We start from the raw sequence: 26112 nt of genomic DNA on the forward strand, positions 1-26112 counted from the left end.
AGCCAGGAACAAAAGGCACCAAGGGTAAGCAAAGGGCCCACGTGACCATATTCACGTGGGCTGGTCATTCAGCTAAAAGCCTTTGCTTACTAAAAAAAAAAAAAAAAAAAAAAAAGAACCAAAAAACCTCAGGTGACTGAGCTGAGCTCTGGGTCAAATGGGCTGTTTCTGCTCCCTGGGCCACTGGCTGGCTGCCCGAGGCGCAGGGCCTGGATTTTCAGTGCCTACTTCTCAATGGTTGCTCAATTAACATCTGCTGAACAAGTGAATTCCTTTTTATTCAGAGTCCACACAGATACAGGTACCTTCATATGTGCAATGTTACTGGAGAAATTCAAGCTGACCCGACACAGAACAGATACTGCCTGCATTTCTTCATAGGATGACGGGTGTTCTCCAAGCTACCGTGTCTGCACCGTCTGGTTCCGTCAACAACAGAGAGATGAAATGGAAGCAAATGGGAGAAAGAAAATATCCTGGTGCTGCGATCACGGCCCCTGCATCTCTCTACTGTAGTGTTCAGAACTATCTTCACCATCTTGCAGTTGATAAATGGCGTTAAAAAAAAAATCGATGACATATGGTGATGTCTGGGAATCTTCAAGAGGCCTTGGCTCTCATCTTGGACAGCAGCACCTCATTCTTGCGGCCCTCCTGGAGAGGAAACAGAGAATGTGTCCATTAGCTTTCCCTAGTACCCGGAGACACAGCGACGGGCCAACTAGACTGGGCCCTGTGCACGCTGCCACCAGCACTGTGGAGCGGCCGGGACGGGTTCACCTGGCCTCCGGTGCCAAAATTACTGTAACGACAACTGGCTTCTGGACTGTCAGACTGAGAGCGGGGTGAGGATTAGGCACTGTCCTTCCAAAAGACTTCATGGAACCCCTGTAGCTCTCAAGGGGCCAGAAGCAGCCAGCAGACACTTAAGCGCCAATCCTGGACCACTGTGGTAACGAAGGAAGGGGAAGGTACTGGGAGCCCGCAGCTGAAGCAGTGATGAAAGGCAAACCTAGTTCACACAGCAAGCAGAGCACATGGCCAAATTCTCACCCTGACAACAGCGAAGACTGGGTACATCCTTAGCTTTAAGAAAACAAACTCACAGAAGACTGGGAGAGAGACATGCACTGAGGGACCCTCCTCTTTTACAAATAAGCTGTATGAGATCCATGACTGTGTGTACTGAGGGAGGTCACTGGTCACAGCCCTGAGTGTGGAACCTGATGTCACATCTGCATCACTCTGTATCTGCCTCTTCAAACATGACCCAGAGCTGCTCACTACGCATGCTCCTTCCCTCTTGTTCCCACTGGCCTTGACAACTCAGGATACCTCCATCTGCTGGCACTCACTGTCCCCTCCATCCTTGGGCCCCGTCACCAGGAGCTGGCTTTAAACTGAGAAGTGAACATGTTAGCAGGAAGGGCCTGGAGAGGCAAGCTGGAGGGGCCCAGCCTGAGAGTGAGGCCAGGTGTCCAGAAGCCATGCTCCCCTGGAGAGGCCCTTAGTGTGGAAGAAATTCTTCTACCCTTGAGCCCTCTGCAATCCAAGACCCCCAAAGTCAACATTTCCATCTCCCTGGTCCTAGCCAGGTGCTCCCAGATCTCTGCAGGCCCTTGGTTCTTTCTGGCAGTATCATAGCTCATGGCTGCGGGGACCCTGTTTTTACTAAGTGCCAGTTCATGTGCAGGTACTTAGCCTTCTCCTCAGGGCTGGGCTCTGGGCCGGGGGTAAGGCTGAATTACTGTCAGAAGCAAGGCACTCTGACACTTTCTGACTGCAGGTTCCTGGAGCGGGAGGCAGTTCACTGGTCCTGGGGCGCGGGAAGAGAAAGACCTTTAGTAACATTTGTTTTACTAGAGAAGAAAGTTTTCCTCTTTAAAAGGAGTTACTGAAAATAAAATACAATGAGTTACTGAGATTTGCTTGGGGAGAAAAGCTTTAGCCAAGAACAAAGTGCTGGTGTGAGGGTAAAGATGGAAGAACAGGCAGAGAGTCATACTATTATGAATCTCTCTACTTCTGTGTAATTTTTGAAAATTTTCGTAATAAAAAAGATAACAAAGCCATGAATAAATACATTCAGGTGTCACCCACTTTCACTTCTAAATGAGGCAAAACAACTCAGCAGTGTCTGCTGCACGTAGCGTCCTCAGCAGGGGCCAGGGTATGCACAAGACGCCGACATGATGCCGGAACATTCAGGACGGGTGTCCTCCCGTCACTTGCTATGTGTGAGCGCTGACGAAGTCTCATGCAATCTACTGGAGGCCTTTGGGGAAGCTACAGAATGATACTGTCCACCTGTTCAAAGCAAATGCAGAATGGGTCCTTTTGGCATTTCCTTCCAGAAGAGAAGGGAAACAACCTCCTTGCCTCTGTTTCTCTCCTACTAAAGATGGCATGCGGCCCACCACGTGCCGGACATGGAAGGTCAGCCCCCTCGAAACTGTACTCAAAGTCAGCTTCATGAAAATGCACGGCCTGCATTCGTCAGTGCGAGGCTAGAATTTAAAGCTTGTTTTCGTGACCTTAAGAGAGACTGTGGTTTAGAGGCATGGCTAATTAATGTGACACAGCAGCTGAAGAGATTTCAGAGTATGTGTTGTTCCCTGGCAGACTTGCTGTCAGCAAACCCGGCTGCGACAAGCAAGCCCACGGAGACTCAGACATCACCGGATGTCTGTAACCAGTGTTGTGACACCAGAGGAGGCTGGGGCTCAGGATGGGGGGGGGGGGCGCCATCGCGGCTCAGTGAGCATGCAGGACAAAAACCCAATGAAGGGCAGGATGGAGGTGGCCAGGGCCGGGCTCTGGATGCTGCGGTTGTGCTCTGCGTGCGGCTGCTGGCACGAGCACCAGAGACTGGGAAACGGTGGGCACGGGGAACCCAGCGGAGACCAGGCAGGCAGGGGAGAGGCAAGGACAGAGAGCAGAACAGAGAGGGTTCTGGAAGAAGAGAGTGGGACGAAGGTCTGCTCCTTCAGATGGATCTTCCACCACACAGGAGATCTTATCAGGTAACTGCCCTCTCTCTGGTGAAAGAGCAGCACCACTAGGGCTGAAGGAGCGGAAACCAGGGAGCTGCAAGCCTCTGCTGCCTCTTCTTCCTCAAGCTGCGGCGGCCCCAAGAGGGGCCACGTCACCTCAGACGAGCGGGTGGAAGAAGTTCAAGATTTCGGAACACTGACACGCAGTTGCTAATTTTAAATCTTTGCCAGGTAAAATGTTAAAAAAGAAAAAAGTAGTAAATATTATCACTTTCATGTCAAAAACCAAGAAAATAGGCTGGTTTTTTGTTTTATAAAGGTGAGTCCCTTAAATGAAATCTATTTAGTTGTCTGAAGAACACACACTCCCCTTTCTCTTTTTCCCCTGACTTGTTTTGGATGGAGGAAAATGGCACAGGCAGGCACACGGTCTCGGGGGTCTCAGCGGCTTGGAGGCACCCCCTCGTGCTCCCTGGTGCAAGAGGCTCTGCGCCCAGGGAGACAGGAACACAGAAGGTCCGATGCTTACCATCCCTGAAGGAACTGCTGCCTTAGGAGGTCATCTCAGTCCTGAGAGCGCGGAGTACGAGAATGAGCTTGTCCATTTTGCTTTTATGTGCTTTGATTTGGACAGCTTATATTTATCCTCCTCAACTTATCTGTTTTCTGTTTCTGTTGTCAAAAGGGCAATGCTGGCTTGCCCAAGCAACATTTCATTCCTCCCTGCTGGGCCTTTTCTCTTTCTGAATTATTTGCATTAAAGGGGAAAAAAAAGTTCTGCTGGGGAGCAGTGAGTCCTGTTTGATCCCTCAGCTCACTCATTAGCCCTTCCAAAACTTCAGCTCCAGCCCCTGCTAACAACATAGGGCTCCTGACCCCAAGCACTTCACCCAGTCACTCTCCCAGCTGCCCAGGCTTATGTCTCCTGCTGCACCCATGGCCAAGTCCGCACCTGAGACAGACCTTCTCTGATCGCACCATCTCTGTTAGGGCCCCTCCCCCCAGCCAAAACTGAAGTTAGTTATTTGTTACTACTTGTTTACCAGGATTTGTGTTTTCTAGCTTGCTATCTGTCTCCCCAACCACAACATTAAGCTTCTTGACACAGGGAGTGGGTCTGTTTAACAACCTGATATATCCCCAGAGGCATGGAAGGAGCTGGAAGAACATTTATGGAAAGTGTGAAAGATTTTGAAATGTCTGTGGGTTGTGGCCCCCAAAAGTTAAATTTAAAAAAAAGGAAAGGAGAGGTAGAAAAGGAAAAATTGGGAAGGAGAAACAAATTTTTAAAAATGTACAGAAATAAAATTTTTGGTATGAAAAGATCATACTTTTCATTCTGCAGACCCAACACCAGGATACATACAAGCTACATCTCTAGCTGTCTATATTCAGCAATGTCTACACTCTCTGAAATCACACGGATTTGAGTTAGAAAGGGGGAAGGAATTCCTAAAAATGAAGTTGCTGATACCCCAGTAAGTGACAAAATGAAGTCTCCTTTCTGGAAAATCTCATAAGAAAAGGGCAAACACTTTTCTTTCTGAGCCCATGGAGCATGGTCCATTCCCAAATGCAGGGAGAGAAGACGGAGACAAAATTCAGCTGAGTGTTGGACATCATAGGACGCAGACGCCTTTATCCCTCATGTGACCCAGCAGAATCCACCCTTGAGGAAACAGGTGTGAGGGGATTTAGCCACTGCCCAAGTGCACAGCTCAAAGTTCACTCTTCCCACAGGCTTCTCAAGGTCCCTTTCCCACCTCGGATGGGATGAAGGAAAATTCCAGATCTGAATGTGTAATGAATGCTGTTTCCAGGTGGCCTTTGATGCTACTTTCTTATGGGTTTAATATGCTTACTAAATGTTAGGGGAATGAAAATGAAGATGTGATGTCTCTCAGAACGTTCGAGACTTGAGAATGGGCCAGTGAACCACACAGTCCTGAACTAGGTAGATGCGGTACTTCACTGTGGGATCACACAGCTGTGGCCCATCCCCAGACCAGTGGGGAACCAGGCAACGGCTCTGGTTTCTCAAGGCTCGTCTTGAGACACACACACCGCCCCCCACAGCCTTCTGTGGCTGGCCCCATCTCCGCCTTACCTCCTTGAACTCCTTCACAGTCTTAAAGTACAGCCTCTGCTTTTCTAACAGTTCCAAGTACTGGTCGTTCAACTGGTCTCTTCGCATCTTGTTCTCTTGCTTCTTCTTCTCCATCTGCGGAAATAGTTTGGGAAATGGGGAGGAAGGGGCACACTGTGACCAAGGGCTGCTGGCAACACTCAGAAGGCGACTATTACCAATATTTTCATGGACTTCCTTCCAGTATTTCTCTTTCTGCACACCACTTCTGAGACTGACCTATTTATTTGGGTGAAATTACAAAGAGGCTTCTCTCATTTCTTCAGCAATTCTATTACTGGGCACTAACTGTCCCATTTGCATGTGTGTGTGTGTGTCTACAGTTTCACAATCAACGGCCTGGTGCTTCTCAACCAGGGGCTATTCTGGCCCCTGAAGAGCATGAGGTAGTGTCTGGGGATGGATTAGGTAGCCACAGCTGAGAGGAGAGGGTCCACTAGGAACCAGGGATGCCGCTAAACCTTCTACAATGTGCAGCCCAGCCCTCACACGACAAGGTGTCATCTGGTCCAAAATGTTAACTGTGCTGAGGCTGAGGAATTCCTATGTAAATAACTGAGTCTGCTTTCATGCATTATTTCCATATATTTTCATAGTATTTCCATGCTATTATACACTTTCTACAATCAAAACCTAAAAAACTCAGGGCACCTGGGTGGCTCAGTGGGTTAAAGCATCTGCCTTCAGCTCAGGTCATGACCCCAGGGTCCTGGGATCTAGCCCCGCATCGGGCTCTCAGCTCAGCAGGAAGCCTGCTTCTCTTCCACTCTCTCTCTGCCTACTTGTGATCTCTGTCAAATAAATAAATAAAATCTTAAAAAAAAAAACAAACCTAAAAAACTTTAAGAATATTCCCAATCATACAGCTATTTTACCCATTTTTCTATTGGTGGAAAATTTAGGGTGTTTCCAGGATAGTGACCTCATAAATACAGGATGCATTTGGGTTAAAGAGACTTTCCTAAGGTACCGAACAGCTTAATATTTGAACAAATATTGTGTGATCACCCTGAGGACTAAACGTGGTGGTGACGAGGTCATGTCACTGTTCCCGTGGAGGGTGCGAGCTAGAGGGGCTGATGCTAACCATGCATCTCACACAATGAGCTCCATGTGCAAAGTCCTATTCATGATCACCACTGTGAAGACAGTGACAGGGCTGGGGCACAGAGGTGGGTGGGTGCACGGCCTCTTCGGGCTGGAGGGCCAGGGAGGGCTCTCTGAGGAGACGACATTTGGGCAGAGTCGGCAGTGGTATGTGCATGATTTCAAGCAGCAAGCGAGAGCGTTGCAGATGGCGAGGGCAGAAAGCTGTGGAGGCAGCTGGTGCCTGGCTCACAGCAGGTGCTCACGAGTGCATTGGATGGGCTCACTGGCTTCTGAGGTACGCATTGGAAGGGACCGCCCAGTAAATTCAAATTAAAGCTTCACTGGCTGGACAGGATCCCAGGCATCCCCAGGCCCATCACCTGGTGAACTGCAACCCGGTGTCCCCATAGCCTATCCCACCCACAGAGCCACTGATCTGCCTGGACCACTCTGACCATGTGTCCAGCTCCGAAGTCGCCTGGTGACCTGATCCTGAGCCCCCTGCCCTCTTTCCACAGGTCTGCACATGGACACTGGTCACATGCCTGTGACCACGTCTGGAGTCTGCTAACCGGGAGGCAGGCAGTCCCCTCTGGAGATGCTGGTCAGGGCCATCTTACACTTGGCCCTGGCTCAGCAGGCGGCCCTGGTCCCTTCCGGAAGACTTCCTGATGCTGCCCAGATGACTATGGTTCCTGTAACCCATGTCCACAGCTGCTAGGAACGTTTTCTGCTGAGCGGGTGGGACCTCTCTGCTGGGCCACCACCCCTTGAGTTGCAAAGCCTGGCAGTTGGATCCCAGACCTTTCCTGCCTGCTCTGTCCTCCAGCAGAAAATTTGGCCATGAATAACTACATTTTAGTGATATAAATAGGGAACTTGAATAAATTTAATTTGAATGTCCCCAGGACTCACTGCAAAAGGTAGTACAGCAACCCCGAAATGGACTGAGCTTGAGGACAGAGAGACCTGGGTTCCAATCCTACTTCTGTCACTCACTGTGTATACCTGGACAGGTTATTTCATCTTTTGGAATAACAGGTATCCTAGTTGCAAAATAAGAATATTATCACAGGTCACAAGGTACAGATGACATTAACTGTGACGTGAATGACACATCACTCAGTTCAAGGTAGTTCTTCAACAGAGACTAGATTTTGTCTTCACATGACACCCAGAATGTGAGTGATAACAAGCAGATCGAGCTCCCTCACCCTCAGAATCAGGAGATGACTCTTAGGTCTGAGTTTTATTTTCACACTGTCCTAGAAGCCCGTCCCCAGGCACACTGTTCCCATTCCTTGCTTACCCCCACACCCTAGATCAGGAACCCCAGATTCTTCTGCTGAGCACCTGCTCCCTGGATTCACCTCCTTGGGATGAGGTGCAAATGCCTTCCAGCGGGGCACCTGGGCGGCTCAGTCATTAAGTGTTTGCCTTCAGCTTGGGTCATGATGGCAGGGAATGGGGATCGAGCCCTGCATTGGGCTCCCTGCTCTGCGGGAAGCCCGCTTCTCCCTCTCCCTCTGCTTGTCACTCCCCCTGCTTGTGCTCTCTCTCTCTCTCTGTCAAATAAATAAAATCTTTAACAAAATAAAACGCCTTTCACTACGTGACTCTCTCTTCACTCAGGAGCCCCTCTGTGTAGCATACACTGTTGCGTGTATACACTGCTGGTCTATGGTCCACTCTGTGTACATCCCACAGCCACCGATTCTGGGGGTGTGTGTGCTCCATGAGGACAAAGACTCCCTGCCACATAGACTCTGAGCAGGAGCCACTGTGGCATCCATACAGGGAGTTTTGGTTTTTAAACAAATACATCAAAAGACTGCATTCAAACACATGCTGTTCTGCAAAGACAGCCTTCTTGCATTTGAAGTGCCAATATTCAAACCTGACGGGGAACCCTCCTTGAGAACTGCCTTTGCAGTCAACTGAACGAATTCACTCACTCAGCAAACAGTTCCTGAAAGCCCACCGTGGGTCAGGTGCCAGGCTTGCCACTGGTGATGCACACATGAAGAAGAGAGCTCTCTCTGCCCGTGGGCACGCCCCCCCCCACCATCTTGTACCCCACCACCTAGCTGGGGAGGCAGATGCACAGAGCAGCCTCTTCCACCGGTCAGCACTGAGGTACCAACAGCACGAAGCCTGGGGAGAATGGAGACGATGAATGGATCACATCTGCTTCCTTCCCTAGGAAGGCATCTCCTGGTAAACAGGAAGGGGAAGCCAAGGGGAAAGAAACAAACCCCAAATCGATTGCCAGTGTTCTTTACTATGGACAAGAGCAGCTCTGTAGGTTGCCAGGTGGCTCGGTGGCTTGAGCCACTGCCTCTTGATTTCAGCTCAGTTTATGATCTCAGGGTTGTAAGATGGAGCCCCATATCAGGCTCTGTGCTGGGGTGGAACCTGCTTAAGATTCTCTCTCCCGCTCCCTGACCCCCACTCAGCAGCTCTCTTAAATTCTCAAAAAAAAAAAAAAAAAAAGAGCCGCTCCCTGAGGAGCATGATGGCATGATGGCAGGGCGGAAAGGTCTGCCACGTTGTGATCTTGTTAAAGGCTTATGGTCGGCTGGGCTCTCTGTGCTCCTTCTCTGCTACACCCTACCTAGTTCATCAAGGGGCCATCCTGACTTGGGTTTGTGTACCCGTGCAAGGCAGGCCACGTGCTGCCTCACAACTGCTTTCATTTTTGGGGCCGAATAGTTTTGTCACTAGTGGTAATTTTTTTTTCCTCCACTGACATCATTTTATTGAAGTCACTAAGGGGGAGATTACTTTTTTTCTAGAGGGGAAGGGATATAAAGAGCTTCTGCCCTTAGTTCATCTCTTGTGAGATGAAATTATAGGCAGCGTGAAGGTTGGCCATCTGTGCGTGGGTTTTTACGATGACAAGTACCACAGACACTCTTTCCTTTGTGTGTCTGAATTCTGGCGTCACTCCCAATATCACTCTGTCCAAGCTCAAGAAGCAGGTGCCGAATCCCCAGAAGGTCACATGGCCATGCCTGAGGACCATTCCAGTGTGATCCATGTTCTTAAAGGGATCAAAAGAGATGTGGGAGTATTAGTGAGTTCCTGTCTGGTTATAACAGCAGAAAATTGTGGCTACGTCTGATTTCCAGACAGTCATCAAATTCCTACTGCTGTCAAAATGGCCCAAGTGCAGAGCTGCAGAGTGATATAAACTCCATGCTGGCCCCAGACTGAATGATTCTCTGTAAGGCTATCTCTGGAACTCTTACAATGCTTACTGATATCTCTCTTCTCTTCTGAGGCATAACACCCTCTCACTTCAGAATTCAGTTTGGTAATTATTTGCATTTTTTACAGAGGATTCCTGAAAACTAAAATGCTCTCAGGATCCTAAGGAATGAATCTCTAATGGCAGAAATAAAGGAACCAAAGATCCAGTGAGGAAGAGACTGTGGGCAAGAAAAGAAGACGCTGGTGAAAGTTAGTTTCCTCATCTATACAATGCGGGCAACACTACTCACTTAGGAACCTTCTAGAAGGACTAGCACCAGGCTTGCCCCATAGTGGGTGTTCAATCCATGGGGCTACTGTTAAGAGCTGCCTTTAAATCACCAGCCTGTGGAGCTGGCACAGCCCACTGCAGGGTCGGAGGCACGCTGGGCACACACGCTGTGGACACTGAAGGTGGGTCTTCAGGACTGGGAGCACATTCTCAAGACAAGCAGAAGAGGCCTGCTCTTCCCAAGACCTTTTCTGAAACCAGGCTGAGATCCCAGCTGCACTACAGAAAACGAGCCCTCTCACCTTCATTCTGCTCTGCTTAATCCCTTCTACGATCTGTTCCATCTGACGTAAAAACTGGTCCCGGGCAGTAGGGGAGGCCATGGCTCTGAAAGGAACAATCAGCAGAGTGAGGAACAGAATGCGGGACGCTGAGGAAGGGGGAGGGATCGAGTCCGAGGCAGTTAGGAATCTAACCTCCGAGGAAGGCACGACAATTAGCCTCATCTCATAACTGAATATCAATCTTCTTTCCTCACTTTCTCTACAAATTGCTTAAGTAATATGTATTTATGTAAAGTAAAACAAAATGTTCTTAAAATCAACAAAAGCATTTCTTACTTTGATGATGACATACACTGCCTAAAAAATGATTTCCATTTAGTTTTTAGAAATCTGAGGATTTGGAGGCACGGCTCCAGACTGGCAGACGTCTTCTGAGATTTTCCTAAATACACGGTCAGGAAACCTGGTCCTGTTTCTCAAGGCAGCAGCTAAATGAGTGGATTTCCTGGTGTCCTGAAACTGTCCCCTTCACTTCCTGTTCTGTGCTGGGAATGGCACCACAAGGATCCAAGCCCACAGACATAGGGACTGAGAAGTCTTTCACAGGATGGCTGACAGAGCAGAGCTCATCATGGCACCATCGAACACTGCAGTGTCTCTCAATTATCAGGAATAATGAGGAAGTCACCATTTTTTAGAAATGTCACAGGGGGGCGCCTGGGTGGCTCAGTTGGTTGGACGACTGCCTTCAGCTCAGGTCATGATCCTGGAGTCCCGGGATCGAGTCCCACATCGGGCTCCCAGCTCCATGGGGAGTCTGCTTCTCCCTCTGACCTCCTCACTCATGTTCTCTCTCACTGTCTCTCTCTCAAATAAATAAATAAAATCTTAAAAAAAAAAAAAAAAAAAAAAGAAATGTCACAGGGCTATAAGTCACTAACTGAATCTGAATCTTATTAGGGAGCTGTGATTTTTAGTTAGAAATGAAGTTTAAGATCCAGAGTTTGTAATCCATTCGGATCTTAGTTACTGGTCACCTCTCAGGGGCTAAGAGAGGTTTGTGCTGGAAGCAAAAGGAGCCTGCTGTATAGACAGCAAGCCCTGGGCTGCTGGACGGTGAGCAGACCACTGGGCACACTTGAGGGCTGGTATGACTTGGGTGCAGGTGGGCCTTGCCATATAGTTCTTGGAGAAAAAGGATTCCTATCTGAATAAAGTTGTTTAGAAGATGCACAGTGACCTAAAAGCAAAATCTATCATTAGATTTAAAAATCTTTTTAAAAATTAGATTTTTTCATTATCTAGACTGTGAAGCATCTCTACGTGCTCAAGAACTAATGGTATTGATCAAATCTTAACAAGACAAAAAAAAAAAAAACAGATTACACTAGTGAGGCACAAATTACTTGGGAGTTACTTTTTTCCCCAAGATATTCCTTGGTGTTTCTCAAACTCCCTCTAACATCACGGTATTTTTGCAAGAACCCTGAGACTGTGTAAAGCAAGATGCAGGTGCGCTTCGCAGTAGGGGTGAAAGCGTAAAAACCACCTGTCTAGCCCCGTCTCGCCCCTTGTACTTGCTACCACAGGGAGGTGAGCAGAATGCACCGTGCAGGGTACGCCCAGGTACTGATGGGAAGGAGGCTGCCGGTACTTACTGTGAGAAGTTCTCATGAATTGAGTTCAGCAGGCTGATCTGAGGAAGAAAAGGAAAAAAAGGAAAACCTATAAGCAAAAGGAGGTTAAGAGCCTGCTATGTGCCCATCACTGTGGAAGACCCCGGATATAGAGAAAAACAGAACTCAATGCCCCTCCTCAAGAAGTGTCCTCTAGGAAGACAGAGATTGATCTGGTTTGCTGACAACAGCCCAGAAAGGGGACACTAATTACACAGGCCTCCATTTGGGGCCAGGTCACAGATGCACCTGTGATATGGTTCTTATTGAGGAGTAATCAATGTGGGTTGGCCCAGTGATGAAATGGAAACAGATTCTGCCCACCTGGAGGTGAGGGGTGGGCAGGACTAGTATATCCTGCCTGGCGTCACCAGATGCAAGGACCTTCACCGTCATTTCCCATTCTGTCTCCGTCATAGTCCTACAAAGCGGGTGCAATGCCCTCTTTACAGAAAAACCCCTAAACTTGTCCAACTTGAAAGCGCATACAGTCGCCACTGCGCTGCGCTACTCCTGTGGAAGACCGCATTGTTCCTTCTCTTCTTCCTTCAACTACAGCTGCACACCCTGCCGGCCTGCTCCAGTCATCTGCTGCTGGACGGGCGGGAGCCCGGAGTCATGAGTGTATTTATGCCGAGCACTGGAGTGATGCAGAGGGCGGCGTCAGTGTCCGCGGCAGCCTCTTCACTCTCGGCGAACGGTGATGACGAAATAGCTAGTTTCCCCGCATCAACCGGAATAAGCCCACCGTCCCCATTTTATTTAGCTACTTCCTCCCTTCCTTTAAAACTCAAACATAACTTTTGCCAAGCCGGGCCCCCCGGCCCCCCTTTGTGTGAGCCTCTTGTGTTTGTTTCTAGATGTCATTTCTCATAGGGCACCACGAAACCACGCTCCACCAGTTCCATGTAGGCTCAGGTGCGCGTGCCACGTTAGCTCCGAGGTGACCCTTTCACTCTAACTTTGTGACCCAGCATGGGGCGCACAATAGGCTCTCCTTCCACTTACGCTGATGGCCTCCCGCTCAGTTTGTCTGATCTTCCAGGGGTCAACAGCCCTGGTCTCTGATCATCTGATTAAGTTATTTTCTTTTCATACAGGTTCTTACCTCTTTTTCCAAATACACCTTTTTATCATCCAGGGTATTATACAAAGTGAAGAACTGCTTGGTTTCTTTGTGCACTGCTGAAACTGTAAATGCAAAGAAATTGACACACAACTAAGAAAATGGATCAGAACACTCCTAAGCACCCCCTGCCCCAGGAAGCCCGCCCACAGGAGTCCGGTGTGCTCAGGTGTCTGTGCAGAAGCCCCAGTGCACACCAGCCTGTGCAGAGCTGCCAAGGGCTAGCAGGAGCCGGCCTCTTGTGACTGGCCCAAGTGGGACGAGGGGCTAGACAAACCTGGCAGCACCTGGGACAGGCAGGTTTCTCAGGTAAGGTGTCCTGGGTCAGGCAGGGGGGAGTGGCAAGGATGAGGAAACCCATGCCACCTCCTCCTGTCATGTGGCTTCCCTTCCTTCCCATATCGCTCACGAGAAGGACCCACAACGTGCTGCTCCTTTTTGTAATCCCTTTGCTTAGCAGGGGCATATACAGCAGGGCCCCCCAAATTATCTACAGGATGAATGACATGCCTAACCCAGGGCAGCATATGTACCTGGTAAGTATGAATATTCTTCCCATTTCTGTGCATATAACTAGGGGGGGAAAGTCTTATTTACCAGGCTCCCAGCACCCCTTCCTGTAACATGACTCCACACCTCTGTCCACCTCATGTTCTTCACTCTTCCCTACAGAATGACTTAGGAGGAAAGCACCAAATTCCAGGGCTGGGTCTGGGCCGTCTTCACCAGGGGATGAGGTCAATGGGAGGAAGGGTTCCGGCCCCAGCTCATCCTCCTGCTTTGTGGCTGGGTGCTTGGGTGGCCCCCACATGGCTCTGGGCCCATGTGCCATGTGCCTTCCTCATTGCTCTGACTTCTCTTTAGCAATCCATGACCTGGATTGACAATCAGGCTTTGGGCCTAACCTGAGCCCTCCAACGTAGCTGGAACCAAAGATCTGGACGTTTAATGGTGATCAGGCACTGGCCAGATGACAGTGGGGTCTGTCTCCCCAGGGGCTTTTGCTCCTTGAACATAGGTTCCTTCTGGAGCAGCACATGTCGGGGGAGGAGAGAGAGGCACAGCAGGCCATGGGCACTGGTGGTTTCCTTGGGTGACTGCCACTAACACTTAACCCTGAATCTTTAAGCAAACTGGCCAACTTTTAATTTTATCACCAGTGATAGCTGTGTCCTCCCACAGCGGGGTGGAGACTGGCGATGCTGTCGTACACGTTTGGTAACAGAAATAAATACCCCGATACAAGTGTTCTGAGGCAACAGTTAAAAGCGTTCCCAAGGGGCGCCTGGGTGGCTCAGTGGGTTAAGCCACTGCCTTTGGCTCAGGTCATGATCTCAGGGTCCTGGGATCGAGTCCCGCATCGGGCTCTCTGCTCAGCAGGGAGCCTGCTTCCTCCTCTCTCTCTCTGCCTGCCTCTCTGCCTACTTGTGATCTCTCTCTGTCAAATAAATAAATAAAATCTTAAAAAAAAAAAAAAAAGCGTTCCCAATATCGAAATGTCTAATTTGTAACAAAATCACTACATGAACTACTCAGCATAAAACATGATTCTTGCTCAGAACTTCAGAACAGTAGATGTCAAGCCTGGCCAAAACATGGAACAGTCTGGGGAGTTTTAAAATCTCATGACCAATGAAATGAGATTTTCTGGAGGTGGGGTCTGGTGATTACAACACATAGCCAAGGCTGAAAATCACTGCCATAACCAAACCAATCAACCTTTAGTTTTGTTGCTCAGGAATGTGCCTGTCACCCTTCCTCTATCCAGATCAAGGACTGGGTTGCGGCTGTAGATATTTGACAATAATAATAATGAAAATGATATAGATATTTTGGTAAAACTCCTTGAAAATTTCTTTGATGTAAAAATGTGCTATCAAAAGGACTTGAATATGTGTCAAATTTTGCTCTGAAATACACAGATGCAAGGTATTGTTGATTATTATTACTGTTAAAAGCTGGAAAGTAGGGGCACCCGGGTAGCTCAGCAGGTTAAGCCTCTGCCTTTGGCTTGGGTCATGGTCTCAGGGTCCTGGGATCGAGCCCCGCATCGGGCTCTCTGTTCAGCAGGGAGCCTGTTTCCCCCTCTCTCTCTGCCTACTTGTGATCTCTGTCTGTCAAATAAATAAAATCTTTAAAAAAAAAATTTTGGAAAGTAGGCAGGGATACAGAATTATGGGAAAAATTGAACTTAAGGCAGAAACTATTTTCTGCTGAGAAGCTGCCACTGTTGATACCTGGCTCAGACCACCTGAACCAAGCTCAAGGCTGTATATAACATCAGGATGGGGGCAGACATGAAGTGAAGCATGACTCGAACCTGAGTAAGGACACTGCTCTGGCCTGAACCAGGAAGGATGTTTGAGAGGCCGAGAGCCCAAGGCAAACCCTAAGGGGGATTCTAGAAGGGATGGAGTCTGCCAAATGAGAATTGTAGGGCAGTGGCATTCTGGACTTGGGGTACAGCTCACAGGCCAAAAGGCAGATGTCCTCACGAGATGGGTGAGACACTGAGGGACAGCTGGGGAAGCTGGCCTGACTGATGCAGGACACTGATCAGTATCATGAGGACCTGAAGATGCTCCAATGATTATGGAGAGCTACTCCATGTTAACGCTTTTATTTTTTATTTTTATTTTTATTTTTTTAAAGATTTTATTTATTTATTTGACAGAGAGAAATCACAAGTAGATGGAGAGGCAGGCAGAGAGAGAGAGAGAGGGAAGCAGGCTCTCTGCTGAGCAGAGAGCCCGATGTGGGACTCGATCCCAGGACTCTGAGATCATGACCTGAACCGAAGGCAGCGGCTTAACCCACTGAGCCACCCAGGCGCCCCATGTTAACGCTTTTAAAGCAAGAGTATAAAGTGATCAAATTTCTGTTTGGGAAAGACTTCTCAGACAAGAGTGCAGACTCCGGGCAGTGATGAGAAGGTGGCTACAGCAACACTCCAGAAGAAACGGACTTGACCATTACTTGGATACAGAACCAGAAGAGCAGCGAGAGCCAGAGAAGACTAAGGGAATGGGGGTGCTAGACAGTGATCCCTGTGACCAGAAGGAGAAACAGGGTAGGGAGGCTGAATTCAGTTTTGTATATGCTGGGTCTGAAGAGTTGGGAAGGGGTCCCAGGTACAGATAACGAGAGGAGTCAAGGTCTACGCTGTGTGTCAAAGTGCATGGTGTGTGGAGGGGTGGTGTGTGGACTGGGGAAGCCAGAATGTGGGCGTGGAGAAGGAAAGGCGGGCTCCAGGCAGGCCGCTCAGACTGGGGAGGTTCTGGAGATAAGAAGGAGAAATGTTTTCTTAAGGAGGCCCACAGAGCTCCTGAAGACTGGTCAGCAGAGAGAGAGGGCACATGACAGGGGGTGAGGGACTCAGACCAGCTAACAGTCATTGAGCTGAGCTCTGACACAAGTAAGAACAGTTACAACAGTGGCAGTGGGAGCAGAGTGGCAGTGACAACTTTGAGGGTCACTCTGAACCTGACAGGACCAGCTCACTGATTCTAGCTGAGGGAGACCCAGTCTTGGATTACTGGGTGAACGTAGGGCCGTCCAAGTCAGGACCACATGGGCAAGAAGGTTCACCAAGAACAACAGTGACCAAGGACTGATCCAGAGGCCCGTATCATGGAGTGCTCATGTCCTGGGTAAGGCTGGAAAGCGGACGGGGAGCTCAGCGGCCAAACGGCTGACCAGGAAGAGGGTGGGTTCAAAACATCAAGCTAGGAGCTCAGTGAGCTCTATCTGGCCACAGAGAGGGCGGCAGAGTGTTCCAGGGCTGCCCCTGAAATTAAGAGTCACTTAGCAGTGGGCTCTGTGGAATGAGGGCCCAGGGGGCCTGATGATGGCAGGTGGTGGTTCTCACTGACTGCCCTGATGCACACCCTAGCCCGCGCACATGGGACAGAACCCTTGCCCCCCGTGCCTCCCAGACTCAATGTGGAGTGATGCATGCCCTAGCCCACGCATGTAGGACAGAACCCTTGCCCCCTGTGCCTCCCAGGCCCAGTGTGGAGCATGACTGTGTTCACTGCACCTACTCTGACGGTAGAGTTCAATGAATCTCTTCTGATACTGTATTAACTCAGCTCGGCTGGGGACTTCGTCAATCTTGCGGTGCAAAATTGCTATTTCTCGATTTCTTCGAGCCTAAAAGCAAAAGGAAGGGGGAGACAATGCTATTTGGTAAAAGGTCTTACATGTTCTCTGGGGAGCCAAAATATTGCCCCACCTCCTTCTGAGCATAACCACACACCCCACCCCAAAATCTGCTATTGGCTTGAGGACTCCATCTCAGACGGCCCCTCCTCCCACTTTGCAATACAGGGAGAAGGTGTGTGTGTGTGTGTGTGTGTGTGTGGCTATGAACAAGAACCAGAGAAGGCAGCAAATGAATGGTGAGGTATAGAAGAGTCCGAGTGAGAAGGGCTTCTGTGGACAGCCCTCAGCCATCCCTCCAGGCCGCAGAGGACTTGAGCAGCTGACTCCGCCATCAGCAGGTGGGGAGCGGGAATGAAAAGGCAGGCCTCCCAGGTGACGGAGAATGGACACCACTCTGCTACCTCCATATAAATTCCAAATTCCTTAGCCTACTGAAACGCTTGAACAACTTACTCTTATGGTGTGTTCCTCCTACTTCTGCCCTACCATGGAGTGTGTGGTACAGCAGGCAAACTGGCCACTGATGGCACCTGGGGAGGCAGAGCGTGGCGTGCGGCGTGGCTGGGCTCTCACACCATCCCCTTTCTTCTGTGCCACCTCATCTCCCTTGCTGGCCTTCCTGCTCACAACAGCACGTGGGGGTCTCTAAGTACTGGGGAAATGCAAGCCTCCCGGAGAGAAACCCACCAAACCCAGAGCAGGGTCGCTGTGGGTCTGGTCAGAGGGGAAAATGTGCTTGTCCTGTTGGCCAAGGCTCCCCTGTCCCTGGGGGCTCAGGCTCTGACTCCTGTATTGTGTTTGTTTGTTTCAGGAATCTTACTGCTTTTACTGCCATCTGTAGCCTTTCCTTTTCTACTGGCTCCTTACCAACATTTAGATAGGCTAACGTCCCTCACCCCTCAAAAGCCTTTCTATTTGGTTGAGTGCCCAACTTTTAAAAGCCACAAACAGATCTAAGTAACACTCCTACACACACACACACACACACACACACACACAGACACACAAACCCTTGAACCCTGTTCTTTTTTTAATGCTTTTTCTCAGTGAATAATACAAGTACCCACCTGAGTCAGAAATTCAAGCACCAGTTTCTCAATCTCTCCTGTGCCAGTTCATGTCTGCCTGGGCCCATGGCCCCCTCTCTGGCTCAGGCCCTCAGGAGGCTTATGGTTTTACAGTAGCTTCCCTCTATCGAGAGTCTGAAGCTGCCCACGATAGGCAATTTGCATAACAACTCCCTTGTACTTGCATGGATAGGGATATCTCTTGGTTCTCAAATAGCCAGCCAGCTCCCGGAAGATGGGCCATCCCTTTTCTATTCCTGTCGCCTAACACAGCACTGAATATACATACAGGAAACACAGAGTCACAAAGTCTTCAAGCTATATACTTTCCAGGCTCCATTTAATTCTGTTTCTTTAAAGATTAGCAGTGTCCCTGTATCAAGGACAAATCTGATGTACTGAATTTAACCAAACAACTGAGCAAAGGAAGCAAGAGCCAGAGATAGGAGAGAGGGGCTTACAAGCCCCTGCAGCAGTTTGACTGTTCCCGCCGGAGCCTGGCTTTCTCTTCCCCGAGAACAGGGAGAAGGCCCACGGCAAAGAACAACATGGGATAACTCCAGGCTGCCAAGCTTCTGTGAGTCACATTCTGCCAGTGCCAGGGAATTGTGCAATGAAATTATGACTCTATGTGCCTTCAGCTTTGGAACCAACTCTAAAACCTACTTCCCTCATATTTGATGGCTTTCTCACAAACCTCCAAGTTTATCAAATAAGACCACTAAAATGGGCACATGGTTTTAGAGGAAAAGTACTAGACAAGAGCATTGGAACCTGAAGGCTGGCTTTGGCACTTACCAGCTGCTTGACTTCGGACAGTACTTAACTGATTGGAGTCTATCTCCTCGTATAGAAAATGAAGCTAATACCTACTCCCCATGCAGGGATCGCGATCAAATCCATCGAGATGACAGTAAGTAATGAACTGATGTGAGGCATTACTGTCAACATCTTAAACCACGCAGTTCCCCTCCAGACTGAAGACTGGCAAATAGCAGCCTTCGTATCCATTGTTCTTAGACACTGAGACTTTTTTTTTCTCTCCAGGATACCCAGGCAGGTAGGTGTACTTGTTCTTCTGCTCTTGCTTTTACTTACCTGTAGCAAACGGATCTTGTAAAGTTTCTCTTTCTCCATGTTATATCGTCTGTCCAGGTCTTCCTAAAAATTGGAAAAGGACACAATTATCTAAAAGCAGGAAGCATTCAGGGCACCCAGGTGGCTCAGTGGTTTAAAGCCTCTGCCTTCAGCTCAGGTCATGATCCTAGGGTACTGGGATCGAGCCCCACATTGGGCTCTCTGCTTGCCAGGGAGCCTGCTTCCTCCTCTCTCTGACTGCCTCTCTGCCTACTTGTAATCTCTATCTGTGAAATTAATAAATAAAAAATAAATAAAAGCAGGCAGCTTTCAATCTTCGATAAATTATTTTCAAACTGAATTTTATTTTGATCACATCTTTCCATTCCAAGGCCCCAAATTTCTTTTCGCAAATGGCCAAGTTTAGGGTCTGGGTCCCGTGTCCTGTGAATCCCTTGAAAATCTTTCAACCTCACTTTATAACAGTTCTTCCTTTTTCTGGGGTCTAGCACATTTAAGTGAAGTATCCTCCAAATTTATGTGCCTCCCCCCCTCCAAAACTATGATGATAAGATAATTATTAAGGAAGTTGTTGTTCGAAGTCGCCGTGTTTATAGTGATACTGGTTTGCTTTCTTTGTTTCTACTTAGAGCTCTATTGTCCAACGTGATAGACGCTAGGTGTGTGTGGCTATTTAAATTTACATTGAATGAAATTTAAAAATATTCAGTTTCTCAATTGCAACAGCTGCGTGTCAAGGGCTCCGTAGCACAAGGAGCTGATGGCTGTCGTACTGAACAGCGCAGATACAGAACTCTGCCCTTGCTGCAGAAAGTTCTTTTGGACAGCACTGAAGCACAAGAGAGGAACTAGCTTGTGCTGAGCCCAGTGAGGTAAGAGACACGGTGACGTGGTTTGTTGCACCAAAGCAAGCGACGAACAGCATCAGAGGGGGCTTCTCCCCAGCACATGTATGTACACGTGCAAGCACCCCCCCCCCCACACACACACATCCTCCGTCTCCTCCACAGGGCTTGGTGGCACCCAAACCCCACACGGCTGTACTACAGGACTCCTGAAGCTCAGTCTGAGGCCACGGGGGGAAGAGGTGAACATTATAGGAGGCAAACCTTTAGAGGCTTTCCTGCTTTGCTCTTCTTCCTCCTTTCCTTTTTTTCTTTCTCCTGGATGTTTATTGGAGTGTGGGGAGCATGGGTTTAACTCAGAACAGGGGTCAGCAAACTTGCCTGTTGAGCTAAGCCTCACTGCCTATTTTTGTAGATAAAGTTTTATAGGAACATAATTATGTCCTTTCATTTGCATACTGACTATGGCTGCTAGAGTGGGGCTGGCACACCACACTGAAAGTATTTCCTATTTGGCTCTTTACAGTTTGCTGACCTTGAACTGTAGTATGGTAGAGAGTTTTTCCCCGTGCATCACCTCCACCCCCTTAGAGCCTATGTGTTGTGACAAGCCTGTACGGCCAAGTCATGAGCCTCTCCTCCTCAGCCGAGACGCCAGAGCAGACACAGATGCCTGGGACAGGCACAGAGTTGTGGGAGAAACTCCACCAGTACGGCAGTCTTCAGGGCCATCCCTGCAGAGACCCCGCTTCTGTCTGAGGGGCTACAAGCATACAATGGGGCAAGCCCTCAAGACCCCCGCCTGTGAAGCGGTGTCCTAGAGAAGACAAGTCGGCAGGAGAAGCTGTCAGGGGAGGGTACAGTGCTGGCCACTGCGCCCGAGGAAGACAGTGGCAGTGCTGATGGGTAGGCGGGCACTTACACTATGAGTCATCACGGGGGTTAGGCCACCACGTGGCTCTCCAGCAGAGAGGCTCTGAAACAAAGAAAAGGAACACACACTTTCCTGAGTAAGGGAAATGGGACGGAAGCTGTGGGTCTGTGCTGCAGGAAGCAGTCGGGGTGGGCATGGGGAACAGTTCACTGACCGTTTTCAGGCCCCAGATTTTAAATTGTTCCTAAATGGGTGTCACACCCAAACAAGGTAAACGGCAACTGTCTAATCCCTCTAACAAGATGGGACTGCCAAGAAGAAAAACAGGATCCTGAAAGTCTGATTTGTACAAACTCAGAGGCTGACTGGGCTGATGACTTCAGCCCTAAAGGTTCAGAGTTTTAGAAACAACTGGAAAGGCCATCTGGGTGTTGACGGTCCCAGGACACCACTGCACTGCACGGCCAGACTCTGCTATTCCTCCGTGCCAGGCCTGTCCCAGCAGCATGAAGGCAACTCCAAGATACACGTGCTGCACAGCCAGGGGCACGGTTCCCGAGCGGAGGGCATGCAGACGGGTGCTGGCCGGACTGGACACAGCCAGGGGCACGGTCCCTGAGCTCAGGGCACGCAGATGGGTGCTGGTTGGCTTGGACCAGTCCCGTCCCCTCCCTGAGCCTTGAGCTGCCCAAGCTAGTTCTAAAGAGAGAGAGTGTGGTTAAGGGGGGTCAGAGACCAGGTCCAGCTCATGCATCCTCAGCCTAGAGGGCCTCAGAGAATGAGCCGGGAATGAACTGTGAGAAGGGAAAACACAAACAGCAATCCCTACACTCTTATTTGGTGAGAGAAACATTTTTCTTTCTGGCCTGTGTTTTAACTTAACTTTTAATGGAAATTCACACTAGCTCCTTGGAGGACCAAGGCCTCTGTCCTGAGAGCACTGAGCAGATATGTTCCATATGCCCAGCAATGTTCAGTGCTGTTGGGGCTCTGATACTACCTCTAGTTCCTTGCTTACTGCTGCCTTTTAGGAGTGGGGCCTGTAGCTAGGCAGGAGTGGAGGATGGAATGAATAAAGCAGTAAAACACTTAGAGGACGTGCTGCACGGGCAACAGCGGGTTCCTAGAAATACCCTTCCCTAAATGGAAGGAGAGGCCAGATCTGTCATTCGGTTAGTCCTGTCTGGAGCTGCTGTTGAGCACATCCACTGCTGCTTTTTACCCGCCAGCAGAGGAGAAAGGGCAGCCACGGAAATCTAAGGTAATCCTGTGAGGAAAACAGTTGAGAAGTGTGCGTGCAGAGGACCGGGAAACGGGCTGGTCCTTCTCAGCATCAGACTCACTGCTGGAGTCCTCCAGAAATCCTTCCACTGGTAAGTCACAGCAGCACCTAACAGGTCCTCCGGAGCCTGCATTTACCTTTTCATCTCCGCCCGGTACTCTCTCAGCTTTCAGGTTTTCAATATCCTGCTGCAGCCGTGTCATCTCTTCCTTTAAAAGGGAAACAAACATTGACAGAACTCAGAGTGCTAGTAAATGGACTTGGGCACACACCGCCCCACCGCCAGACCGCCAGGGGCAAGGGCTTCTCCCGTGACCCACAGACAACCTACGCTGACGGGACAGCCCTGGGTCACATGAGGCTATTCCTTCACACTTCATGAAACTTTTAAATAGATACTTGTTCGTAAGTTAATGTTTGTAGACTGTGTTTGTGAGACTGTGCTCTCAGTCTGGGGTTTGGCACACCCAGGTACTAATCTCACTCACTTCCGGTACCATGGGGAGCACCCACTGTCACACCCTGTTCCTCTTACTCAACTGACAGAACTGCTCCGGGAATCGGCTTTTCCGATGGCACCTGAGTAGGACGCCATAAGAGGACAAGGGGAAGTAAGGTGATGCATTTCACAAGAGTCTGGTTCAAGGTCTGCTGACATCAAGCAACACTTACTCGACAATGTGCTTTAAACTCTTGTTCCTGACTTTTCAGATTTTCATTCATGGCTACAAGTGCTCTCAAGTTCTGCAGGAGACTGAAAAAGGAAGACCAAACAATGACATACAGAAAGCTGTTATGATTTTTTGAATCACAACTAAAACCTAGCCCCCAGCTAAAAAGGGACTCCCTTCTTAATTTCCCTTGTCTCTCGCAAGAGCTTCCAATGGGCTCTCCACAAACAATAATTTAACTGACTACCATTTACTACCATTTAACTGACTACCATTTAACTGACATTATTACTCATTTATACACCCAAGTCCATCAGGCCACGATCAAATAAATACCATAGAATGTAGAATTAAAATGTCAACTGCAGAGACATCAGTGAGTTCAAGAGCCCTGGGTCTCCTTGGTACCAATTACTCAGCAGTACTCAGAGCATAGACAGCATCACAACCTGTTCCTAATTTCCAGGAAAAGGAAACAACTTGCTTAAGGTCATTAAAAGAATTAATTTGAAAATAAAAATACAAGTATCTGACAGGACTTGCTCCATATCGTGAGAGAAGGGACTCTAATTACCAAGCCAAATAATCTGTGGGTCCTTCTTTGCTAAAAGTGTCCTTCAAACCTGGGACTACTCAGTCTGGGCTGGAAGTTTTTAGGATTTACAGTATCACTTGAGTGACACTTAGGGAGCATGGACCAACTAACTGCTTTGGAGCTAAGAAGGTCAAAAGTAAGTGTGTCTTACATGTAATTTAAATTGTTAAAGACAATTAATTTAAAATGAAAAAAAAAAAAAAAAAAAGACAAAAACATTGCACCTTTAATACCAAGGAGGCAGGGCTGAAATGTCACCAGTAAAAAAAACCAACCTGGTAGCAAGGGCTGACTCTAAGGAGGAGAACTGGGTGGCTGGCGCATGGGGGTGGGAGGAGGACTTTCACCACATGTCTTTTTGCTCTGTGAATGTATTATTTGGTTCTTAAAAACAAAAACCCCCAAAAAAGCAAAATCAAGAACGTGCTGCATTGGCTCCCAGGGGGAATCAGGTGAAGGAGGTGGCAGAGTCCATGTGGCCCCGTATGTCAGCAGGTGCCTGAGCAATGGCGAGTTGCCACATTCTGGATCAGGTGTGTGAAAGGAAATGACTGACTCGGGGCTGGAGGCAGTGACCCTGGGCTCCTTAGCCCTGTGCTCAAAACAAACCACCCGGCACTGGCAGACTTACTTTCTTTAGGGAGGAAACACACACAGGCAGAAATCTCTCACCTGGGGTCTGCTTTGGATTCTATCTTCTCCAGGGCTGCCTGCTCTTTGTCCAGTTTCTCACTGTGATGCTTCAGCTGCGAGACACAGAGAGAGAGAGGGGAGGAGAGAGAGAGACATAGAGAGGAGGTGCTGCTGCTGGGGACTGGGGAGGACCGAAGAGTGAGTGCGTCTTCCCTCCCCCAGCTCACATCTGCGCCCCACGTCCGGCAGCTGGCCGGGGCCTCCGGACTTGGCTGCACGCTGAGAAAACAGGTAGACGAGGGAAACAGGATGGGGGTGGGGAGCACAACAGGGAAGGTCAACACTGGACCCTTTAAGACACATTCTGATGGTCCAAGAACCTTGGCAATAGCTGTGAACCTTGGCAATAGCTGTAAACCACAGCAGCAGGCAGGTGGGAAGCCGAAAGCAATGTGGACAGCAGGGGCCCTTTGGCAGGTCAGGAGGAAGGGGGAATAAGAGGCTACAAGCGACAGACCTGGTTGAAATGCCATGCATGGCTATTAGCAGGGGAAGGGTTAAGTCCATCCTCTTGAATAACTTCACTTTCTTTTTCTGAGTCAAATGGTGAGGATTTTAAAAAAGAAATTTTAAAGAAACTCATATTTCCATTTATAAGGTGTACTGTTATAACATGGAATGCTAAGCTGTTAAGAAAAGGTAAGAATAAAGCAGCTTTTTAAGGATGATCTCTAGGATCTACTGTTAGCTGGAGGAAAACAATGTACAGAAAAACTGATGCCCTGTCTTTCCAGTGTGTAGGAGGGAATGCATACCCTGCATGTAGACATGTATGAAAGGATATACATGTTCCTTGTATGTGCATGAAATATTTCTGAGTCTTAAGAGACTGGTTCCCCTCTGGAGAGGGTAACTATACGGTTGGGTTACAGTGCTACAACCTTTGTGCTTTTTGAATTTTGAACTGTGTGAATTGTGTTACCTACTCAAAAAACAAACAAATAAACAAAAAACAAGTTAAAAAATGTTCCAAGGGTACTAGCTGAAAACAGAAGAGCACAAGGTGCGATCAGCCCTTCTTGCCTCCAGCCCTAAAAAACCCAGATGACTACGCTCAAACAACGGAGCAGGTACCTCGGGGCCAAGAAGGTGGCTGAGAGAGAAGCAGGGCCTGGGAGGCCTCTGTGTGGGATCAGCAGACATGGGAAGAGTGGTCTGCAGGGCTGGGATCACAGCAGGAGCAGCTGGGCTAAGCGGAGACGCCGGCTCCTCTAACGTCCAGCTGGAGCTCAAGCCCTAGAGGCAGGCAGGATCCCGGAACTGGCGAGACCGAGACGGGGTGAAAGGTGGAGTGTCCAGACGCCCCGTACCACTTACTACTGGCTGATCTCACCCAACAGGAGAACCCACCCTTCTAGAATAATCACATAAAGCCCGCTGCATACAATGGGTACAGAATCCACACAGTTGGTAATGGGAAGTTTCAGAATCAAAGATAAGCATGCCACCAAGAACTATCAAATTCATGTGCAGAACGATAAAACCATAAATGAGAAAGATAAAATAGAACAAATGAATTTTGATCTGACGAAAGTTTATAGATCAAGAAAAACCTTAGATACAATTAACGCGCTTAGAGAAATGGGAGAGAATATTGCATATACTACAAAGAATGAACCTTACACACAGGAAATTAAAGTCGTGACTGCTGAAATTAAAAAGCGGACAGGCTAGAGGCAGGCGGCCTGCCGAAGCAAGGGCGCACAGCCTCCCTGCAGCTGTCAAGTGCTGCCATCTGTCCTCGACCTTCCCTGCCCTGCTCCACTTTACTCAATCTGCTGGAAAGACAGGTCTTCCCTGTTTTTCGGTACTGCCAGGTTATCCTGGGAGGGCAGGTGTCACCAAGAAGGTGAAACCAGTGCACCAGGAGGGGAAAGGGGTCTGAGTACTTGTGTTGGCCAACCCTTGACTGAAACAGATAAGGAGGCTGAGGCCCAAAGGTGAAGTTCACCACTTATCCAGGCGTCTGGTCTTCAGTATTCTGACCAGGCAGGCTTCTCCAGAAGTTGCTGAGCGCTCGGTTTG

General features: G+C 48.9%; 1 protein-coding gene across 4 annotated transcripts in view; it reads right to left on the reverse strand.

Moving 5' to 3' along the window:
* Positions 1-257: 257 nt before the first annotated feature.
* CCDC93 (coiled-coil domain containing 93) overlaps positions 258-26112 on the reverse strand; it is an 87286-nt gene continuing 61431 nt past the window's right edge. For all 4 annotated transcript variants that reach the window (XM_059394423.1, XM_059394424.1, XM_059394425.1 and 1 more), the window contains 11 exons: positions 24067-24140; positions 22801-22882; positions 22266-22337; positions 20895-20948; positions 19128-19190; positions 16842-16950; positions 12781-12863; positions 11655-11692; positions 10015-10099; positions 5101-5214; positions 258-654 (listed from right to left, as the gene is read on the reverse strand). In XM_059394423.1, coding sequence (XP_059250406.1) covers positions 601-654; positions 5101-5214; positions 10015-10099; positions 11655-11692; positions 12781-12863; positions 16842-16950; positions 19128-19190; positions 20895-20948; positions 22266-22337; positions 22801-22882; positions 24067-24140 — 828 coding nt within the window. In that variant the 3' untranslated portion in view covers positions 258-600. The remainder of the gene's footprint in view (positions 655-5100; positions 5215-10014; positions 10100-11654; positions 11693-12780; positions 12864-16841; positions 16951-19127; positions 19191-20894; positions 20949-22265; positions 22338-22800; positions 22883-24066; positions 24141-26112) is intronic.

Source organism: Mustela nigripes, chromosome 3, assembly GCF_022355385.1.
Source record: "Mustela nigripes isolate SB6536 chromosome 3, MUSNIG.SB6536, whole genome shotgun sequence".
Lineage (NCBI taxonomy): Eukaryota > Metazoa > Chordata > Mammalia > Carnivora > Mustelidae > Mustela > Mustela nigripes.